This window comes from Panthera pardus, unplaced genomic scaffold, assembly GCF_024362965.1.
Source record: "Panthera pardus isolate Hobbes unplaced genomic scaffold, ASM2436296v1 HiC_scaffold_20, whole genome shotgun sequence".
Classification (NCBI taxonomy): Eukaryota; Metazoa; Chordata; class Mammalia; order Carnivora; family Felidae; genus Panthera; species Panthera pardus.
The window spans coordinates 47,415,251-47,431,945 of NW_026526766.1; the positions used below are offsets into that span (position 1 = coordinate 47,415,251).

General features: G+C 38.7%; 1 protein-coding gene across 2 annotated transcripts in view; it reads right to left on the reverse strand.

The window, feature by feature from the left end:
- ELAVL2 (ELAV like RNA binding protein 2) overlaps nucleotides 1-5,778 on the reverse strand; it is a 164,256-nt gene extending 158,478 nt beyond the window's left edge. Inside the window, exon 1 of one of the 2 annotated variants that reach the window (XM_019430681.2) lies at nucleotides 5,679-5,778. In XM_019430681.2, the coding sequence (XP_019286226.1) occupies nucleotides 5,679-5,705 (27 nt within the window). In that variant the 5' untranslated portion in view covers nucleotides 5,706-5,778. The remainder of the gene's footprint in view (nucleotides 1-5,678) is intronic. The other variant, XM_019430677.2, reaches the window with a different exon arrangement.
- Nucleotides 5,779-16,695: the final 10,917 nt, after the last annotated feature.

Consider the following 16,695-nt stretch of genomic DNA (forward strand, 5'->3'; position numbering starts at 1 on the left):
TGCAACTTTCATTTGAACACAAAATGTAATAATTTCAGATTTAAAAGAACCTAAAGGGATTATTGAGGTGCAAAGCTTGAAGGATTCCAGAACCTATGCAGGAACTATCTTAAGGTCCCTCGATTCTTTTCCTAATTTAAACATAGTCCATACTTCCTAATTTTTCAAGTGGAAATACCATTTATGAAGTTATAGGGAAGCAACAGTGGAGACTCCACAGACCTAAAATACTCTTAGATTTTTGGTTAATAATAAATATAGTTAATGTTCTCAACATTTGATACAGTTCAGTTTTGGGGCGTTAATTACCCCTTAAGTTTAAAACTGAAAAGCTACTTTAATAAGTTTTCTCTTACACTTCATACTAACAAAACCATAACTTTTTGTATACGTATATTTACACTTATTTGTTATCTGTATATATAGACCCGTGCACTTTGATGAATTTGAGAAAAAAGAAAATTGTCTTCTTATAGTTCTATTATTTTAGTATATAATAATGTAATGTAAACTTTCAAATCAAGATTAAAATAGAGAGTTATACAACTATTTTATGAACTATAATAAAAACTGAGAATGAATTTTATTTAAAATGAGGCAAGTAACCAGAATTAGTTTCTTGGGGGTGAAAATCCAAGGGTTTGTCAAGGTTTGTTCTCCAAGGTCAAAGTGAAGTCAAGCTGAGTTAGATGTGACCAACGACTAGAATATCGTGGGATTGAAATACTCAAGCCCCACAGTTTTCCTGATTCTAACATGGTTCATAAAGGTTGAAAATTATCAGACTTTTAAAAAAGCTACTGGAATTCTCATAGAAAGTGGGTTTAGACACATAGTTTAGAACTATGGAGCACCTGGCTGGCTCAGTCAGTAGGGTGTGTGACTCTTCATCTTAGGGTTGTGAGTTTGAGCCATGTGGAGATTACTTAAAGATAAAAATCTTTAAAAAAATAAAAATAGGGGCGCCTGGGTGGCTCAGTCGGTTAAGCACCCGATTTCGGCTCAGGTCATGATCTTGTGGTTCATGAGTTTGAGCCCCGCGTCAGGCTCTGTGCTGACAGCTCAGAGCCTGGAGCCTGCTTTGGATTCTGTGTCTCCCTCTCTCTCTGGCCCTTCCCCTCTCAAGCTCTGTCTCTGTCTCTGTCTCTCTCTCTCTCTCTCAAAAATAAATAAACATTAAAAAAATAATAATAATAAAAAATAAACATGATAGGTCCAGATGATTTCATTTTATAAAAAGTGACCCAACGGGTGCCTGGATGGCTTAGTTAAGTGTCTGACTTCAGCTCAGGTCATGATCTCACGGTCTGTGAGTCAAGCCCCACATCAGGCTCTGTGCTGACAGCTCAGAGCCTGGAGCCTGCTTTGGATTCTGTGTCTCCCTCTCTCTCTCTCTATCCCTCCCCTGCTCATGCTCTGTCTCTCTCTGTCTCAAAAATAAATAAACATTAAAAAAATTAAAAAAAAAAGTGACACAAAACAGATTAATCAAATTTTAAAAGTTCTTCACTTGACAAGAGTATAGATTCAAATGCTCTTTTAACATGTGAGGTCTGTGCATTTTAAAGAAGCTAATTAAAAACAAACAAAAAAAGGTTTACACAAACAACTTAGGAGCCCATTTACTGCATCACATGCAGACAGTTATTCTGAGTGCTTTCATTTCTTCTCAGGTGAAAGTGAAAAATAGTAGTTTTCTACAGCAGAAAGTAGTTTTCTGCTGAATGTAAATGATGTCCTTAAACATTTCTTCACTGGTACTTAAGGGGACTTGAATGGATTATCTCCATAAAATCTTAACATCTCCATTTGTACAGATTCAAGGTCATAAATAAGCAAACTGGAGCAGATACAATATCTATGTCCCAATCTTTCAGGTTCAAAAAATTTATAAATTAAAAAAGCACAATTCAAGTGTTTTCAAGGGAAACAGTTTATTTTCTAATATTTGAGAGTCTATCATCTTTCATATTTAAAAAGGAATCATATGATAGGATCTCATTTGAAAATTCTCTTTTCTATCTCACTTTCTATCTTTATGTCTCTTTAGTTAATTAAATGAAGGCAGTTTAAAAATTCACAAAATTACAGAAGTTAATTGATTATAGGTATATCAAGGGAAACTAACTTAAAAAACACATATTATGTCAAAAAAAAAAAAGACTTCAAATGATTTGCCACCTATCAAATCACATAACATTTCATTACTCAGGCAAATGCTATTATAATCAAAATTTTTAAGTCTTTAAAATGAAAAAGAGCACTTAAGTTGGTAAAATGAAAAAAAAAAAAAAGTCACTCTGCTTATTTTAAGTCCCCGTTTAAGGAAAACTGGGTTTGCAGTTAGGTCTTCTTTTTAGTAAGTAGGCTTTGTTGGTACTTATTTGAAAATACTTTTGTCACTATAATTGATTTAATCTTCCTCTCCTTCTGTTTGTTTTTGGGGTGGGATGGAGAATGCAATAAATTCTTCATAATTATTGTTCCAAGAGAGAAACAACCAGCCAAATTAGCTTAATATAACCAAACCCAACTTGAGAAAATAATTAGGAATGTGTCGGTAAGATTTATTTCTTCAAAACTGTTTTATCAAAGAAAGTGCCAAGATTAACAGGTAATCATTCCTATCCTCTGAATTCGTGGAGATTATGTGGGTTTTCTGTAAAGTGTCTCTTTAAATTTAGAAAATGATCTCACATTTTCTATGATTTGATTTTCATTTTGTTTGATTTTGGACCCAAGTTTAGATAGATTTTGATTCAAATGCTCATTAAACTATCTGACCTTCCTCTCCTTAGTTGCTAGGCATAATAAAACCTAACACCTACAGTGTTTTGAAGATTAACTGAGATAATGTATATAAAGCACTCATGTAGATGAGTGGATTCATGCCTGGATCATGGCAAGTAGACAACAAATGTTAACTATTTAAGGGAACTTCTTCACTGTTTTAGATTGTGTGCTTGATAAAAGATACACATGAAGTTTAATACTAATTAGAAGTAACAAATGAAGGTTATTTTTGAATTTTTAAAATCATAACATCACTTCAGCTATTCCTCTTTTGCTTGTTTGCTTTGCAAGCACATTTCATGTCCTAGACATGGTACGCAAAATGCGCAACAGAATGCTAGGTGACCCTGGCTACCACCCACCTACACTCCCTACGTCTATGTCATCTATTTTGGTCCTTTATTTATGATACCTATTTACATAAAGTGAGTGGATGTTATGGGAAGCAATGAATATTTCTATGAGACTACTGCTTAGTTGAAAACACTTAGAATTTGGTTCTTATGAACTTTATAAGCCTTCTGTTTTTTGTAAAATTTACTCTAATGGACTGAGATTTAGGGAAAATATCAGAACACGGCCACTGCATTTCTAATGTGCAAATGCCATATAATTAGAACACTGAGGAAAGAAATGATATTACATTCTGATATAAAGAATTCTTCATATTGAGAATATTTAGCAAATCTAAAATTGCCACAGAATTGTGGTATTAATGAGGGAAAGTGCCAGGAAAGATGGCATTAAATAATCTAAGTATGCTTATAAAATATTAAACTATAGGCACTAGTATTATCATTTAGACAACTTTCAATTACCCAGCTTATTTTAAATAATAATTTCTATGAATATCTTCAAGTGAAACATTATTTTCAGTGTGGAGATAGAAAGTGATAGTAAAGTTGAGGGCTTATATGAGATTATGACTGTTGTAAAATAATTCTGACTAAAAGTGTTTTTCCCAAAGTGTTAAAGTAACCTAATTTTGCATATATACAGGCCATAAATTTACTTGCAAATATTTGTACAGTAGTAGTAAATGCTTACTTTGTTTATATTCTTCACATAAATACAGTTTAAGATGTTTATTAGAAAAAACAAGCAGTACTAGTATAGATCAAGATTAATCACAAAATTAAATAGGTATGATAATTGAGTAGCATGGTCCAAAACAAATTATAGAGTTAAACATATTGTTGATTATCTGTAATCCAAGAATATCAGTGCAAAAGAAAAGCAAACTTCCCAACTGAAACTCTTGCTACTACAAACATATAAAATACTAGATTCTAATTTAAACTCCTCTATGATTTTTTTTCAAAGTTTCACCAAATTGATTCTGCTTGTATCAACAGATTAGTAGTTTAGTTAGCCATTTGGTGTTTAAAATCTCTAACAGAAAACTGTTTTAAACATGGAGATTGCAAATAGCAAGACTAAAAGCAACAGTGGTGATCCAGCTGCATAAGTTGTCACTTTCCTTCGATAGTTACTGGCAAATTACATCAACTTCATGCAGAAGAGACAAAAAATAAGTCAGTTGTTAAAAAAAGTTATTAAACTATATGCCCAATAAAATTCAATAATTTTGTTGCAATATGGAATCAGTTTAAAAAGTTATTTCCTGTTTTTCTATGATCAGAGGAAGTTTATAATAACTTAAAAATATTTTAGAATAGATCTTGAAAAATGTAAGCATTTGCAATTATATCTGCAAACATACAAATGATAATTAAGAATGATTTCAACAAAACATGAATACAATTACTCTCACGGGGCATTTTTGTTGCCATCCCATCCTTCAAATGAGAAAGCTTAAAGAAGGCCTGCCTCATCAGAGAATGTGTGGGTCCATTCCAAAATAGGGCATCCTAGTCATCTCCATGACAACAGCCCTTGACAAATTAAAAGGCAACCAGATTCACAAACAGAAAAAGTTAACACTACTGAGCACTGTTAGTGTTTGTTTGTTTGTTTGTTTGTTTAAGTCAGAGCTGGTCAAACAACTTAGAATTTTCCAGGAGAAAGGTTGAGCCCTTTACCAAACTCAAACTGGTTAAGTATACCACAAATATTAAGTTGGATAGCTAGTCACAGAAAGTGAACGAGATAAGGGGGCAAAACTCAGAAATCCTTCTCTAGAATACACCTCCTATTTTAAAAACAGGAAAAAGGTTTTAGGAGAGGAGGTTGGGGAAGGACCCTTCAACAAATCTGTACTCTTTAGTGTAAAAGGAGAGAGGGCAAGGAGAAGAGACAGGAAAAGTGAGAGGTGGAGTGGTAAGCAATTCCTTTCTCCAGCTCAAACCTCTTTTTAAGACGTTACCAAATGCATTATTTTATCATCCGTTAGTGTTTAGAATTATCTAAGAATGATGGCTTCTCAAGTTGCTACCTGAGAAGGTATGAGGATGACAGCAGGAGGTCTAACAGTGCAGGCGAGGGCACGGAGATAGTTGTAGTGACTCAGGGTGACCCCCCCATTGCTCCTTTTCTCCCTTTTAAGGATATGGATCAGGAATGACCCCGCTACTCTACTAGGCTGAGTTCAGGAAGTCAGAGCTGCAGGGTTCTTTTAAAAACCAGACAATAACCCAGGTCCCTTTTCCTTCCTCCCCAGCACCTCAACCCTGCAGACTGCCAACTCTCACCCACTTTAAATGCATCAAGCCCAAAACCATCCCAAGAGTATCAACCAGATAAATGCAGAACATGTCTATTGACCATAGTTAGAAAAAAAAAACAAAATTAGAACTACTGTTTTTTGTTTCACCACCCCCTCTTCCCAGCCCCCAGCCCTTTGTGTGTGAGGATTCCCCTTCAAACCACCCACAGACCGAGCATACAAGAAGAAATGGTAATTTTTGGTTTAAAAGTTCACTTACCACGGCAACCTCATATTGCTTTGTCATGCTTTTTGCACTTAATTTTTCAAAACTGCTTGTGCAGGGCGCAGAACTGGGAAGGCAGGACTAAAGTATCTCTAGTAATCACAACAAAAAGGAAAGAACATTCGCCAATCAGAATTACATTTAAATGCACAAATCTCAGAGCAAGACGCGCGGTTCACACCACACGAGGGAGAGGGTGGGGGTGGAAAAAGCCAAGCTAACAAAACAAAAGGTAAAAGGGAGAGTTGAGTGGTTGGAGGGCAAATTGATCCAAGCCGTCTTTGGACTGAGGACTGGCTTAAAACCACCACCACCATCACCCCCGGCTCCCAGCACCCCAGCGATTACCCGAGTGACTGCACTTGCCTCCAGCCAGCTCAACTGCAGGACAGGAATGCCCCATCTAAGTTCACTAGCCCTGTCACAGTCTTCCACTGCCTGATGGGTTCGTTCAGGAAAACACTTCCAGAGGCATCCATCCACTTGAGGTCTGGGCTTGGCTGCTGCTGCGGGGCTGCTGCGAGCAGCTGCTAGGATCCTTGCCGTCGCGTTCCTGCCTGATTCGCGCTGCACAATAGTCCCGGCTGGGTGCACCTCATTAAGCCAGCCCGAGAGCCCCAGGAGCAGGGCAAGCAGTGTGACAGCGCTGCCCCTTTGTAATGACTGTGTGATGGATGCAACCGAAGGGTGGGGTCTGGGTGGGTCAAAACTGTTAATGACAGTATGTATCATTCTGTCTGTCCTCCAAGAGAAGGAAGCCCCCTGCCCTCCCCCTATCCTAGGTCGGTTCTCTCTCTCTCTCTCTCTCTCTCTCTCTCTCTCTCTCTCTCTCTCACACACACACACACACACACACACACACACACTTTTCTCTCTCCCCTCCTCCCTATGACATTATCTGCAGTTAGCGTTCAAAAAAAGTATGAAAACCATCGGACCATCGGGTCATTTTTTTGTTTGTTAAATCTCAGTAGATCATGGAGACCAATTTTATCCAAACACTTAAAGAACCAGAAGATCCTAAAATCAAAAATACAGGCGGAAGAGGGGCGAGAAGAGCAGGCTGCGTGGGTGCAGAAGCGAGCAGGATATTAACTGGTGGATAGTTTGCAACTGTGCGTCAATTTCGCACCACCAACTCCGCGCGGCTCCGCGCAGCGCGGGACAGCGCTTCCCCGCCGACCGCGTTGCTCTCTGGGCCAGGGACCGTCTAGGGGGCGAACTGCAGGGCGGAGAAAGGGGAATAAAACCAATCCGAGGGGCCCGGGCTCGGGAGGTGACTGCTGGAGGGGCCCTGCACTCTGACACCCTCCCCCACCCCCCCACCGCAGCCAGGCAGGGAGGAACCCAGCACCCATACCGAAACCCCAGGCGGCCGGGGAGGGGCTGCCAGGGTGCCGGAGTTCCGGGGTCGGAGGCCGTCGAGCGAGGGGTTCTGCCCCCGGCAGGTGGGTATCCATAGGGCCAAAGCCCCCGTTCCGCTTCCCCCCGTTCGGGGCCCCTCCTGTGCCGGGGAGCGGCACCCTACCCCCTTGCAGGTGCGCAGCGAAGTCATAAACTCCGGGACTCGGCCCCCTACTTCTTCCTCTCGACTGCCAACGGTCCTGATTACCCTTCCCGCCTCATTCCTTTCTCTGTCTCGCCCCCGCTGTCCCTGGAAGGCAGAAAGCACTAAAAACGCCTCTCCTTTCGCCCCCCTTTGTGGGGTCTTACTTGGGTCTTTGCTTCTCTGCCTCCTCCTTGCCTGTTGAAAATATCCACAGACACCCCCCCTTTTTTTTTTTCCTTTTCAATTTTGTTAATGGTCATAAGAATCCAGTTCATGGGGCACTGACATTGCAAGTATAGTAAAGTCTTACAGGGCTTTAATTTCCCTACATGGACAAATACATTATTTTACACTTAACTTTATGTTTCCAACTTACCATGATGCTGTACAAAGCACCTGTTCCAAACAGCCTGAGTGATTTCTCCAGAACCGTGTGGATATTTATTTGCGTTTATTAGAGTGCATGGAGCACCACGTCTCTGACACTATGTAATCCACTTCTGTATTTTCATTTTTGATGCGTTATAGCAGCTAAAAGAAAGCAATAAGAGAGAAAATAGAACATTTATGACTAATAAAACATCTCTCCTTTTTTATGTTAGCTATTTATTAATCACTTAAAATTTGTGTATATAGGTTGTGCAGCCTGTTCTAGGATGTGAGGGTTCACTGAAGAAGATTATGACAGTCCTCAAAAAGCTTCTGATATGTGGGGAAGGTAAGAGAACCAGTCATTCTTAATTGTTTCTAATAAGAAACCACTCTTAGTAGATGGGAAGGAAAGATCTTGTCAGAAGACTTTCAGCATAGGAAAAGAAGAGTGTGGTGTTGGCTTTCCTCTCTTTTCAATGAATGACTTTCAACAACTTTTTACAATTCTATGATTTGAAGGTAGTACCAGACTTAGGTTCACATATTTTCTATAATTACATAAAGGGAGAAGGTTGGGGAGGAAGGAAGACCTGTTAGAATTAGTGAGAAATCTAAATAAATTGACTTATTAATATATTGACTGACAGTAACAGTGACTTAATAAAGCATTCCTAGAAGAAATCCCTAGAGATATACCTTAATGAATAATAAGAATTCTGTATAATTAACAAAATAATTATTTCTACATAAATACCTCTTAAGAGCTTGAAAACTTAAACAGTTGCACTTACATTGTTTTACTAATTTGTGTAATGTAAACAGTTAAAAATAGTTGTGAGTAGAGACATCAAATGGCTTTTGTAGTAAGTTATTAATTGTAAGTATAATATTAAAAGTTCGTGTTGTTATTAAAGCTCTCCATTCCTCAAGACCTAGATGGGCATGATACTAAGTGCTTTTCTATGAACATAATATCCTGGTTAAGAACTACTATGACTTTTTTTTTTTTTTTTTTAAAGAATAGCTCATTAGCTGGCTGGGTAAGTTCCCCTCTACCCTCATGAACTTTTCAACAGTTTTGAAGGCATTCTGGAAAATAGACACTTTATTAAATTCACTTTTCTCTCATCTCCCTTTCTGTTCCTCCAACCAAGAACTTCATCATTACCAGAGGAAAAATGAAAAGAATGGGAATGCTAACTAATGGAATAAAGGTGTTTTCCTTGACACTTTAAAAAGTAGACAAAAGAAATGAAAAATAAATTTGGAAATTAGGTCTTTGACTAAATGAAAATCTTAAGATGTGATAAAAACAGTTCCAGTAAGTGTATACATTAAATGTATTAACCTTGTGAAATGTAAGATTGCACCTGGGAGAAGTTAGCACAGTTGGAGATTATTAAGACACATCAACTCAGCATTAATGAGAACTTGAGCCTGGTGTGGAACACAGTTGTACCAAACTGGCAAGAGTCATACACCTAAATGTAAACTGAAATTTTTCTAGGAGGGAAGGATATATCAAGCCCAAAGAAAAACTATAGATATGTTTTTTGTTGTTTTTTTGTTGTTGTTGTTGTTGTTGTTTTTTGTTTTTTTTTAATCATCCTGGGGCAACTGGGTGGCTCAGTCAGTTAAGTGTCTGACTTCAGCTTCAGGTCAGGGCATGATCTCACCCTTTGTGAGTTCGAGGCCTGCGTTGGGCTCTGTGCTGACCAGCTCAGAGCCTGGAGCCTGCTTTGGGTTCTGTGTCTCCCTCTCTCTCTCTGCCCTTCTCCCCCTTGCACTCTCTCTCTCTCTCTCTCCTCTCTCTCAAAAATAAACATTTAAAAAAATTAAAAAGCAATTTAAAAAAATCTACCATCTGCAAAATGCTTATCCTACCAAAATTTTCTAGCACATTCCACGATAACCTATATGACTGTATTAGTACACTCTGAAAAGAGTGTTTAATACCTGAAGAAGGAAGTATGTTCCATGTTCTATTTTTATTAACACGATTATAGGCTTGATTTATTTCAAGCCTTGCTCTTTGTGGCAGGAGAAAATAGAGGACAAAACAGTTTCTTTGGCATACATCAAGGAATACATTATAATCAATAAAAGCAAACCAAGTCTGGAAAATATATAAGCTAGGTATTAAATAAGCAATTCACCATCTGTAAATCTCCCACCAGTAGGTGAATGTTGAGAGTCATGCTAAGGCTTCAGTGACTAAGGAAATATAGTGCTTAATCCCAAGCGACCTTGACTTTCTCCTTTTAGGAACTTCCCAACAAGTTTTGTGACAGGTAAGAACAAGATCACCGTGAAAGAATCCAGTATGGATTCTAAAGATTATCCTGCATGTAACCTTCTAAGAGGAGGTTCAGTGTCTCGGAAAACATTATTCTTGTGCTTTTATAATTTCTTTGCCCATGTTAGCAGGATTTCTGGAGTCATAAAGAAATTGGTTCCAATGTTTATAAGCTGGATGACCTGGACAATTCTCTTAACCACCTTAAGCCACCCTTCTCTCTTTAGCAAAATTCAAAGGGCAAGGACCAACTCCTACTTTTGTGATGATTTAATGATACAAAGTGTGAAAACACACTGCCTGGTAAAAGCCCTATTGAAACAATATAAATGGGCTCATTCAATACAAATTCTCAACTGCCTCCCTCCTTGTCTTTGATACACAGACTGGAAATTCAAATATTTGATTTCCCAATTTTCCTTGGAACCATTAGTGGCTGTTTGAGACAGTTCTGGCATTTTTAATGTAAATACATATTTGCTGAAGGGTCATCTGGAAACACTTGTGCTTTCTTAATGAAAGAGGAATAGATACAGCTGCCACCACCTTTGGCACACTCTCCCTACCCTCTGTTTCTCACCTGGATATTGTGAACTGTCTGGAGGTAGAGCACCTATCTTGCAATTAGGAAGCAGTAAGTTGAAGACCAATCCCTGAAAGATGGCGAAGAAACAGGGGAAAACCCAGGTTCCTGATGACATGCTGGGGCTGGACTACTTATTTTTGGACTTACTGTTTTATATGGAAAAAAGCTTTATTTAAGCAATAGATAGCTGAATAGTCTGTATCTTGAAGCTTTCTTAACTGATATATTGGCTACTGTTGTGGTTTCCTGGTTCTAAATTCTGCCTTGATTATTATGACCCTGGATGACAGGTTGAATTCTAGGTAAAAGATTTCTGAGACTCCACCTATAATCAGGACACTGGTACTAGATGGGATAATCTGCTCAAATTATTGAACGAGGAGTGGGTTTGTAAGAATCATTTGAGGAAGGGTGTCACAACAACAATTTTTGAAGAAACTGCATAATTGTCCTATAATAGGTTGAACTTAAAGTTTAGTCCAAAGTCCATGGGGGAGGAGAAGAAAAAAAAAAAAAGGTTAGAGAGGGAGAGAGCCAAAGCATAAGAGACTCTTAAAAACTGAGAACAAACTGAGGGTCGATGGGGGGTGGGAGATGGGTATTGAGGAGGGCACCTTTTGGGATGAGCACTGGGTGTTGTATGGAAACCAATGTGACAATAAATTTCATTAAAAAAAAAAAGTTTACTCCCAATATCTTTCCTCTTTTATATTGTTTTTCTGTGCTGTTGTTTTCAAACAAACACATAGGCATAGTCACCTGGGAACGTATCAATATTTAAATATTTAGAATATTCACCTTGGAATACTATAAACATTTAATTGATGACTCCAGTTTGCTGCCATAGCCAAAACAATTTAAACGCCCCTTTCAGGATTTATGTTCAGAATCTGAATCACAGTTTTAGGGAATACCGGTAATGTTGACATATTTTTTTCTCTAACGATTGGATTTGATTTTGGAAAATATCCAAAAAGTTGTTCACAGTCAAATCTAGTAAAGTAAGTAAGCATTCACTTACAAACTGGAGAATACATATTTTTGTTGTTAAAAAACAGGTATGTACACAAGATAATCTGACCTAAAATGGGCCTAAAAATGTGTTGTAGCAATAATGGCATTGTTTAAATAAACATATGTCTTCCCAAGGGGACTGCTTTGGAGATCCACACGCTTGGTCACATGTGTTAGCTAAACTTGTCAATCTCCTAGCTATGCTCAGTGGTAATTTCTTGGAACAAACCAGATGTTTCCTTTTCACCTTTCCCCTTCCATTCTGTCATAAATTCCTTATTCTGAAACAGGCTCAGTGTTCAATGGTTTCAAAGCCATTTTTTGTAGTACTGTCACCTTACTCTAGTTGATTTTTTAAAGCACAAGTTGCAGACAAAAGAGTGTCACCAATAACATAGTAAGATTACAAATCCAATAGAATTTCGTTTGAGCTCCAACTTGACTACTTACTGGTTGTGTGATTTGAGTGATTATTTAATCATTGAGGCCTATTTTTTCATCTGTAAAATGAAGATAAAAATAGTACCTATCTGAGGTGTTGTGAATATTAAGTAGGATAATAAATATGGGCTTTGCATGTAATGTTTGCAATATAGCAAGTGATTAACAAGCATCACTTAGGATAATACCATGTTAGGCAAATAATGAGTTTGTGAAATACTTAAGATGTAAAGAATATTAGGCTGTTTACAGGAGATGCTACCAAGAACTGCAATTCTACTTTTAACAGTTTGGAAGGCATTCTGGAAAACATACATTTTATTAAGTTTACTCTTCTCTGATCTCCCTTTCTTCTTCCTCAACTTAGAACTACATCTATTAAGAGGGGGAAAATGTAAGGAATGGGAATGCCAACTAATGGAATAAAAGTGTTTTCCTGGACACTTTGAAATACAGATAAAATGAAAAATGAATTTATTAGTTAATTATGAGTTAATCGTGGATAGTTAACATGGAGTAATCTGAATACTTATTTTGTTTGATGCAGTGGAAAAATGTGGTGCAGTAGAAACAAACCAGTCCTTGTTCTCATGTATGATTCTAGATAAATCTCTTAAACTACCTAAGTCTCATTTTCCTCAGTATAAATGGCTCATGTCTGGGGTGCCTGGATGACTCAGCAGGTTGAGTGTCCCACTCTTGATTTTGGCTCAGGTTGTGATCCCAGGGTCCTGGCCTTGAGCCTTGCATTGGGCTCTGTGCTAAGCATGGAGCCTGCTTAAGATTCTCTCTCCCTCCCTGTCTCTCCCTCCCTCCCTTTTTCTCTCTCTCCCTCCCTCCCATTTTCCCTCCCATTTTCCCTCCCTTTCTCCCTCCCTCCCTCCCTCTCTCCCCCTTTGCCCCTCTCCGCTCACTCTCGCTCTCTCTCTAAAAAAAAATATATATAGCTAATGCATGTCTTCCAAATAGATAAGAATCTGGTAATTCTTTCCCACTTGTTAATAAAGAATAGAACACTGGATGCATTTTCTAAGAACCAGGAAGGCACAATTAACTTGGAGTTTACAAGATCTCCAGAGGTATTTCATTACTCAGAGAACTAAGATGACACTAGAAGGTAGATGACTATTGATTTAGATCATGTGTGTTTATGACATATCAAGTAAGGTGATTAAACAAAAACTGGTGTCTGGCTGCAAGTTAGTTAACTCCTTGGTGCCCATCCTTCAACTATTCAATGAGAAGGTGGAACATGAATGTACTTTTCAGTTATTCAATCATTTGCTTATAGTTAATTTTAACAAAATATACAGTTTTCTTACTTGACTCAGCAAGACTTTCCCCTCACAGACCTCACTGCATTTGGCATGGAGGAGGATAGAATGTAGAAAGGGTAGAGAGATACAAGGGGAGAGATGAAATAAAATCTTTCAAGAGTTTTTGACTATAGCTTACTATGTGTTAAGGTACAATCTCAAAAAGGAAATTATGGTTTTCAGGGAAAAGGGAAAAAAATCAAAGTCCTCTAAAAGTAGATTTTAAAACTTTCATATTTTATGAGAAGAGAAATATGAATAATACAAGTTATGCTATGGAGGAAATAGTTTACTTAAAAATAAAATTAGGGGTGTCTGGGTAGTTCAGTTGGTTAAGTGTCCGACTTTGGTTCAGGTCATAATCTCACGGTTTGTGGGTTTGAGTTCCCCATCAGGCTGTATGCTGACAGCTCAGAGCCTGGATCCTGCCTCGAATTCTGTGTCTCCTTCTCTCTCTGCCACTCCCCTGCTCACGCTCTGTCTCTCAAAAATAAATAAATATTTAAAAAATTAAAAGTAAAATTAGGTATGTTGTATTTTTTTTTTAACATAGAGAAGACTCCACTTTATACCAGTGGTTCTCAAAGAGTGATCTGCAGACAGCATCTTCATCATCTGGGAAGTTGTTAGAAATGCAAATTATTGGGCCTTTGTAGACTTACTGAATCAGAAACTCAAGTGGACTTAGTTTGTTTTAACAAGCTTTGAGGAGTGTTTTGCTCTACAGAACATGGCAATGTTCTGATTCTGTACCTTGGCCTCAAGAATCCTTGCACTTTTCTCTCTTGTTATCCTGGCACTGCCATAGAAACAAGTACAAAGTAGCCTATAAAACATGAGAGATCACATGGAGGAGAGCCCAGGTGTCCTAGGTGAGGCCATCCACACCAGCCTGCAGTCATTAACAACTTATTAACATGAGAGAGCCCGACCAAGATCAGGAGAGCCTTCTACAGCACTTGCCTCTGATGCCTGAGTATAATGCGGTCAAGAGTAGAAGAACTGACCACCCGACCTGTAGGCCCATAAGCAATAGGAAATGCTTACTGTTTTAAGCCACTGAGTTTTTAGGGGCTTTGTTATGTAGCGCTATGTGAAATGATACATCCTACCCATTGTGTAGAATACTTTCCCAGTTCTTCCTTACGAACTTTAACCCCGATAGTATTTTAATGACATCATCATGTTATTTGTGAGGTGATATTTGCTTTATAAAGATCATTTTAAAGATTGCCAAGTAATTTCTATATACCATTGCTGTATATACCATTGCTAATTCCTACAATAACCCTGGCAATTGGGTGTCGTTATTAATCCCATTTTACAAATGAAGAAATTGAGAATAATACAGATTGAATAATTCACTCAATGCCACACAGTAAGTGGTGAAGTTGACGTTGGGACTCATGTCTTTTTAGCACCAAAGACCCTATCTTTCCACTCTGGCACACTGTAGGAACTGGAAGGATTACAAATACCTTCCAGCCCAAACCTCTTACTTTGCAAGGTAAAGAAACTCAAGATGTGCAATGACTTGGCTAAAGTGATTCATAGTATAAACCTCTCAATCTTTATGATGCCAAATACTCACCCCTGATTGCAAAAATGGAGACCCTAGGCCACCACAGAGTTGTTTCTAACCGGCAGAGGAACCCATTTTAAATGAGCATAATAGGTGATTCTGCTGTAGGTGAGCTGTGCATTGTTTGAGAAAGGCTGAGTCAAATTAGTCGTGGAGCCAGGACGTAAATCCTGGCATGGTTCACAGTGTGGTCAGCTTTGAACTACACCAGTGATTTTCAACAGAGAGAAGGATTCTGCCTGGTGATGCTGGGTGGGCAGGAGGTGGTAACTAACAGAATTGCCCTCAGGGGCTTTTTCAGCAGACTCCTTTAAGGTCAGACAAGTCCTTTCTTGCTCTCCCCAAATGGGAAAACTTGCTGTAGTAAACTACTGTTATTGGTGAATTTGTTATCTTCTCCAGTCCCCAGGTAGTGGGGGGTTCACAGTAACAAAGGTTGAGAAGGTCTGCTATACTGCGTTATGCTGCCTCAGTTATTTTATCTGGTTAAATTTACTCTCACACAATGAAATCTAATGAATAAAGGCTTCAGTGGGAATGGGGACCAGAAGTATTATGTTTCAAACACAGTATATATTGACAAATTTGGGTCCTGCTCAGATAGCTTCCTAGCTGAGAGATAGCAAATATCACCTCACAAATAACACCATTCCCTGATGGAAGCGTGTAACTTCCACCCCACTTATCTCAGGGTAAAGGCAATATATGGCTCAAGGTTTGTGAAGTTTTTAGCTTAGCATTGACTCAGTCTAAAGGTTTTACTACTTTGACCATCGTTTTCTAGTAAGAAATGGCCTGCTTTGTTCTCCATTTTCTTTGTTCATGGGTATTATTAGACCCTTATACAATTAACTGGCTGGCATGCCCTCTCAGACAACTAATTTGTCACCTGTCCTAGTGCTGGACACCTGTGTTTCAACTTCCCTGAAACAACCACCTACTTGCCTAGGTATCTGTTCATTTATTTGCTACAGAATTTACCTGCTGTGTCCTGTCTGCTCCACCCCTTTATCCCACTAATAGTCTCCCTAAAAGATGGAAACCTTTCCTTGGAATGCCTGTGCTAGGATAATGAAGCTCTTCCCTATTTCTGCATTCAGACACCCAGTCTTCTTTTGTTTTAATGCACTACAGATTCTGCCATGGCAGCCCCATCACCTACCAACCAGGTCTTTAAAAATGAATTGTAGGAGGAGGAAGGAGAAACAGGAGTTACTCGCCTGGTCCTAAAAAGACAGTGTAGTGTAGATCCAGAGGACAGTGAGTTTTCTTTTTTTTTTTTTTTTTTTTTTTAATGTTTGTTTATTTTTGAGACAAAGAGGTGCAGAAAGAGGAGGAGAGAGAGGATCTGAAGCGGGCTCTTCACGGACAGCGAGTCTGATGCGATGTGGGGCAGGGCTTGAACTCATCAACCATGAGATCATGAACTGAGTCAAAGTTGGACACTTAACCAACTGAGGCACCCAGGTGCCCCAAAACAACACAAAACTTGGCAGGTCACAAGTCTGAAGTTGGGTCTTACTGGGCTAAAATCAAGGTTTGGGAAGACTGTATTCCTGTGGAGGCTTTACTGAAAAATCTTATTTCCTTGGCTGATGACCCCTTTCCATCTTCAAAGCCCACCATGGTAGGTGGAGTCTTTCTCACATTGTATCACTCTGACACTGACTCTCCTGTCTCCTCCTTTCACTTAAAAAGGCTATAATGATTACATTGGGTCCACCTGGATAGTTCAGGAAGCTCTCCCCATCTCCAGGTGATCTGATTAGCAACCTTAATTCCATCTGAAACCTTAATTCCCCTTTGCCATATATATACAAATTCTGAGGGTTGGGACACAGATGTCTTGGGTGGG